Consider the following 6,826-nt stretch of genomic DNA (forward strand, 5'->3'; position numbering starts at 1 on the left):
ATCTGAAACCATGATAAATCTCTCTAAAAATTCTTGCAATTCATATAACAAACATTTATATTTCCATTCCTCCAAGGCTAATCCTGTTGGATACAGTGCTTCTTTTGCTTCTTTCTTTTTTTCTTACATTTTCCTGTAATGCTACATTTTTGTCTAAGACAAATCATTCTACCCATGAGTGAAAGAGTGGGTATGCATATTTTACTGCAATATTATGAGATTTTACTGGAATATTATCAGTATTTACTGCAATATGTATGCATATTTTACTGCAATACTGTCCTCACTTTCTTTTGACATAGAGGTGACACTTCTGTCATCTGAAGCACCTTAGATGGATTGTTGCTGAGGGAATCAGAGATAAGAGTCTGGAAAAAAGTTTAATATCTTCAGTAATATGTAATGATTTAGTAATATGCAGGAAGATTAAGATTTTAATGCTATTGTCTGAATTAATTTACACTGTACATATTAAGATGTGGCATTGTATCCACATCTGGGACAAATCAAACTGAAAATGTAATATTAGCAAATTACATTGACATGGCAAACTTCCAACTTTTCCCCACCCCAATTCCAAAGCAGTGTATAGACTGGGGCCAGACTGATCACTGTCATAAAACACTGATAGGACAGTTTTATTAACAACAGTTTTGGCTCTGATCTAAGTTCCAGTGATTACCAGCAGCATTTCATATGGTCTTTCAGAGAGTGAAGCTTTCTTGGAGTCATTTGGAGAGTTATTGAGAACCAAGAGAATAGTATATTCATCTGTGTCATGAATTTCATACATTGGTGGGAGAGCTGTTAGGAAGGCTGGATAAATTGCTAACAATTTCACTTGCTTATTCACGTTGCTTATAGGTGATGGTAGAGGTGATATTTGCAAAGATGACTTTGACAATGACAGTGTCCCGGATATTTATGATGTATGCCCTGAAAACAATGCCATCAGTGAAACTGATTTCAGAAAGTTCCAGATGGTCCCCCTGGACCCCAAGGGAACAGCTCAGATTGATCCCAACTGGGTTATTCGCCACCAAGGCAAAGAACTTGTGCAGACTGCCAACTCTGATCCTGGAATAGCTGTAGGTGAGTATCAGATGTCATCATCTTTGGAAAAGTAACCAGTGATATGATGATAAGAATAGGGGAAAAAAACCCAAACAGATAAACACACTTTACTTGGTGCTGCAAGCTTTATAATGGCACATGGGGACAGTGAATATGCCCAAATAAAAAACAGCTCAGTGCTGTTGGCCTTTGTTGACCATTCATGTCATCACTGACTCTAGCATGCATAAAATATCCAGTTGAAGAACTTGATATAAGTTTAGTGCCCACTGTCTTCAGTGCCTCTTGTAAACAACGTACGTCTCTCCAGAAGCCTCCATGTGATAGTTAGGCAAGTGTCATTACCTCCTTTCCTGTGGATAAGGAATCTGAAAAAGATAGTTTAGGGCTTCTGGCAAAACTCAGGGTAGAGCTGGGGCCCGGGTGTGGGCAACTGGACCCCGGGTTTTAACTCAGTGGTTTGTCTCTTTTGTGCTCTCCCAGGCTACGATGAGTTCAGCTCTGTTGACTTCAGTGGGACATTCTACGTTAACACAGACCGCGATGATGACTATGCTGGCTTTGTGTTTGGCTACCAGTCCAGCAGTCGGTTTTATGTTCTGATGTGGAAGCAGGTCACCCAGACCTACTGGGAGGATAAACCCACCAGGGCTTACGGCTATTCTGGTGTGTCACTCAAAGTAGTGAATTCCACAACTGGTACTGGTGAACACTTGAGAAATGCTCTCTGGCACACAGGAAATACTCCTGGACAGGTGAGAGATTTAAAACTTCAGGCCAATGATGAAAGATTAATATTTTAAAATGAAGGGAGACATCTTGAAAATAATTTCTTATCATGCCTCAATTTTTGCAGATGTTTATCAACTTTTCGTCAATTCTCCTATTGCTAGTGTCAACAACATTTGCATTGTGTTTCAAAGAAAATATTACATATGTTAAAAATTATAAATGGAAAAAATAACATGTATAAAAGGGAAGATGTGGTGTGGTCCAAAGAAAAAGGAGTGAGAAGTCTCAGTTATCCACAAAGCCTTTATGAACTTTGTATTGGCACTTGTTTCTTTGGCATTCCAGCTTGTTTGAATTACACGTGGTTTAGAGTTAAGTAACCAGTGACAGCCAAAGAGAAAAGAAATGAAAACAAAGAGGGAAAAACTGCTGCCGTTCCCAGTACGGCCCAGCCACGGAAGAAGCTTGTGCCTTTTGGAAATGAAGTTAGTAGGACTTCGTATGTGAATAGGAATTTTGCAGCACTGTGGGGTTCCTTGCGGGTAAAGAACCTTGACTGAGTGTGAGATTTCCAGGAGCAGGCCACAGGCAGTAAGGTCTCTGCAAGCTGCAGTCCTTTTCTTCGGCAAAGGCCCTCATACAGACGGGAAAAATAGCACTGACTCTGGCAGTGTGCGTGTGTACGTGCAAGCAGGGGCAGGGTTTCCTAAGGGAATTCAGGTTGATGCCGTAATGGTCTTCAGATGAGTAACTGATCAATAATCTAAGACAGAAATTTTCATTACTCTCACCCTATAAAGAAAAGTCTGCTGACCATACCATCAAATGCTACACACTGTTTTGTGCAGCAAGTAAGCTTTGGCTGCGTGTACAGTTACTATAGTGGATGTACAGTTACTGGAACAGAGTCTGTTTCTAATAAGACGTTTGTATTCCTACTGTAGGTGCGTACTTTGTGGCATGATCCCAAGAACATTGGCTGGAAAGATTATACTGCTTACAGGTGGCATTTAATTCATAGGCCTAAAACGGGATTAATAAAGTAAGTAATGTTTCTGCATCTCTACAGTTTCTGGTAGCAAACCTTTTGTCTATGTTGATGTGAGCTATGTTATCCGTTTCGGTTTTTTTAGTTCTGATACTGATGATACTTCTGTGACAGTTTGTTCCAGTATTCTGATGACATTTTGTTATCTTAAGAATAAGTTATTTGGATGCATTTAATTTAGTCTAGATAGTCCAATATTTACATAAGATAAATATTCTTTAATTAAAGAAAAAATGAAATTCTTTCCTGATAGCCCTTCTGTAAAGGGACCAGAAATTCCCGAGCAAAACTTAAAGCAATGTTAGAACATGAGATTCCTCCCCAGCCTCTGGAATTTGAATTAATGAAATTAACTAGAAACATCAGAATTGCCACAGGGAAGCAGGCCAACGGCCCGTCTACTTCAGCATCCTGTCTCCCATAGTGGCTTCTATGAGATACTGCAGAAGTAGCCATGAGCACATCTGCAGTGCACACAACAAGGAGCTATGGCATATGGCTTCCCTTAGAGTCCAGGTGTTTATCTGACGTTCCAGCGAATGAGCGTTAACTGTTCATGTCAATTCTGTCTTCTACCAACTAAGGTAACGGTAAAGGATGTTTTTCATCGGCGGAGTCTGACCTCACCTCCTAACGGTCAAAGAGTTTGTGCTTGTGAGCAGGGGAGTTTCATTTGGCTGTGAAAGACAGGGTAGACAAATTTGAGTTAGACTAAGTTACCCTGTTCTTTGTTTCTTGGAAGGAAAAAAGTTACTTTATGCAGTGCAAAGCATTGATGAATACAGGTCAAAAGGAAATGTGGATTTTTCAATCATGGTGCTGTGACCTGTATCTGTCTGTGCAGAATCTACTGAGTGTCAGATAAAGCATATTTCAACTAGTAATCCATTAGATTAATCTAGCATGACAAATTCTATGGTCCAGGGCATTAAATTTCTTCATTATTCAGGGTGTTTTCATAGGAAATGGATGAAAACAATTATTTCACTAAAATAAATATGAAACTTTTTTTTTTTCTACAGAAATAGCAATATAGTATTAACACGATTAGAGAAGTGTAAGTTTTTGGGGGCGAGATGAATAATTTATTAAACTCTTCCTATTTTGGGAGTTATTGAAATTTTGAGAATTACATTCAATGGGGTTGCATGAATGTGTCATTCTTTTTACCATCCATTAAAAGCTGCTTTCAGGGAGCAGTTTCATACTTGTCTTTAGCCACCTTTCAGAAAATAGAACACTTCAAGGTGGAGTGAGTGCTGGATATGCATTTCTGCCTACGTAGAAATCTGTCCCTAACACCTGAGTTTTAGGAAGTTGCTCAAGTGTGTTCATCCTTATGTGAAGGCATCCTGCTTTGTATAATTAATGTATTGTCAATTGAAGCAGAACTGTAATCTCTTCCTCCAGAGGCTGCTCTAATTTAACAATCTATAGAGTCATTCTTCATTTGTCTCAAAAACTATTTTAAGAGATTGAGAGCTTAAGAATCTTGACTGTCTCCAGGTCTCCCATGAGAAGTGAAGAATCGAAATTCAAGAAACTGCAGTCTCTCAGATGTAGGGAAGGAAAATGAAGAGACATCATGAGAGGTCTTTTGGCTTCAGGGTGGATGTCTGATATACTACTACAAAAAAACATAGCAAAAAAGTTCCCCTTTTCTGATTTCTATTAGTCTGTTTGTGTCCAGTTCTTTCTATCTTTCATTAAGTTCTTCAGCTGTCTGGAATTGAGGTTCTTCATGTCTCAAATTAATGTTTTGTTTCATTCTAAAAGGACGATTCTTGCAGTTTCTGATGTTGACTTTTGCACCTAAAGATAAATAAATCAGCGATTTGCACAGCTGTAAAGACAACTTTGCTAAGTGATGTGGTGAGGTCTTGTCCTAACCTCTAAGTTCACAGGGACAGGGGCTTATCAGTGAGTGCTAGTACATGACATAGTTCATTCCAAGAGACGAAACTGTTCTAAATAAAGAACTGGGAAATCTTTAGCAGATGGTGTGCATAAAATTACTTATGGAACAGCTCCACTGCTTCTGATTAATGTATTATGGCTGCCAATCAGGTGGGCGTGAGATACAGATGAGGATTGATCCTTACGATGAAGTTGGGTTTCCTGGTGCCTTTGTTAAAATTAATTCTGGTTTAGTTCTTGGAATCTGTTACCAGCTCTTAGCACTGGACACTGTGTTATCCTTCTTGTCTAATTTGAATTATGTACTTCTTTACAGAGTTTTAGTGTATGAAGGAAAACAAGTCATGGTGGATTCAGGACCAATCTATGATACAACCTTTGCTGGTGGAAGATTAGGTCTTTTTGTCTTCTCTCAAGAGATGGTCTATTTCTCTGACCTCAAATACGAATGCAGAGGTTAGTTACAGAAAATGTCTGGAAGGTGCTGAAGCCTTTGGTAACCTGTGGAGCAAGCATGACATATGGAAACAAAGTATCTTCTAGTTACTGAAAGCAATCTGTAATATCATAGCATGAAGTAAAGCTTGATTTGTTGAAATACCATGAATGTCCTTTGCCCCTAATAGTAATCTTAATTTAAATAACAAAACCCATATGTTTAATACTACCCACCTGGAAAAAATGAGACAGAAATCTACAGGTTAGGTACACGCTTAGAATTGTCTCTGTATATCCACTTTCCTTTGTAGGCTGTTTCAGTATGTCCTGCAGGCAGAGAGCTACTTCTACATCACTCCTCCTTCAAGAGGCATGAAGGAGAGAGCAGATATTTTTAGTGAGCTTGTCTGTCTATAGTGCCTTCTCCAAAGTTTTGAAACTTGATGATCTTAGAGGTCTTTTCCAACCTTAAGGATTCTACAAAATAGAGAAAATGCTTTCCCAGGTTTTCTTCTATATGATTTTTCCTATATATATATTTAGATACATACGTGCATATACCCATGTGTGTCACTATCTATAGAGGCAGACACCTGTTTTTATATAAATGTCCTCACATTAGTAGGAGAGGGCAGAACAGGAAATATTGTGCTGCATCCCTATACTGTATCATGCTCTGTTCTTGTGTGATTGACTTCCTAAACAAATAAAACAACCACAATTAATATTGTTTTTCCCCGTTTCTTTCAGATGCTTGAGCAATGGTTGCTGCATTACCAGCAAAGTACTGTAAATGCTATGCAACCTAGACACCTCAGTACATCCCGGTACTCCCAGTTTCTATTTTTGTGTACCTCCTGTCTTCTGTACTTGTGCTCCATTCACCAGGTACCTCCCTGCTGCCAGGAATGCCTCAGCCATCCCTCCACCCAAGTGCCTTCTCACAACCAGGACTAATGAAACCCACCATTGAAGCAAAAGCAGATTGATACATTAGAACACTTTTGTAGAGTGAAAACTTAGCAAAATGTGTTTATTTGGGGTTTTTTTTAAGCAATGACGTTTACATATAAAAATGTAATTACTTATTGTATTTATATATATATGGAGAAAAAGAGAGGGCTGATAGTTATCAGTCATTGTCTTTTAAGTGAGGAAAAATGTGTCTGAATAAATTTTTCAGGTGTATCGTTGATACTTCCTTGCTCTGATCAGGACTGGGCTTCAATAACACAAAGCCTCTGGGTCTAGTTTTAGCAAAGTAAGGGAGAGCCATATCGACATTATCTATAATAACAATGAAAATGCCTTTGGATAATAAAGTTAGGATCAATTATGAGCGTTTCTTGATCCCAAAAGATGTTCTTTAGCTGATGAAGATGCTCTTATAACACCCATTAAAGTTACAGTTGGTAAAAATGTCAAATTTGCAACCTAAACCATTGTCTAATAGAGGCTTAATTCAGACCAAAGTGAATTGAACTAGAAAATTCCAAGTGAAAGGGAAGAGTCATTCATTTAAGCATCCAAAGCTATTGCTACTGTCTGACTTTCAGAAAATGATTTCCAGTTGTTCTGTTTCCATTGTATTTTGCATTGCCTTGTAATAAAGAATAT

At 38.4% G+C, this 6,826-nt stretch overlaps 1 protein-coding gene across 1 annotated transcript in view; it reads left to right on the plus strand.

Moving 5' to 3' along the window:
- THBS2 (thrombospondin 2) overlaps positions 1–6,176 on the plus strand; it is a 32,504-nt gene extending 26,328 nt beyond the window's left edge. The window contains exons 17-21 of the mRNA XM_009872983.1: positions 865–1,092; positions 1,558–1,829; positions 2,751–2,848; positions 5,088–5,227; positions 5,960–6,176. Of these exons, the coding sequence (XP_009871285.1) occupies positions 865–1,092; positions 1,558–1,829; positions 2,751–2,848; positions 5,088–5,227; positions 5,960–5,967 (746 nt within the window). The 3' untranslated portion in view covers positions 5,968–6,176. The remainder of the gene's footprint in view (positions 1–864; positions 1,093–1,557; positions 1,830–2,750; positions 2,849–5,087; positions 5,228–5,959) is intronic.
- Positions 6,177–6,826: the final 650 nt, after the last annotated feature.

This window comes from Apaloderma vittatum, unplaced genomic scaffold (genome assembly GCF_000703405.1).
Source record: "Apaloderma vittatum isolate BGI_N311 unplaced genomic scaffold, ASM70340v1 scaffold7037, whole genome shotgun sequence".
Classification (NCBI taxonomy): domain Eukaryota; kingdom Metazoa; phylum Chordata; class Aves; order Trogoniformes; family Trogonidae; genus Apaloderma; species Apaloderma vittatum.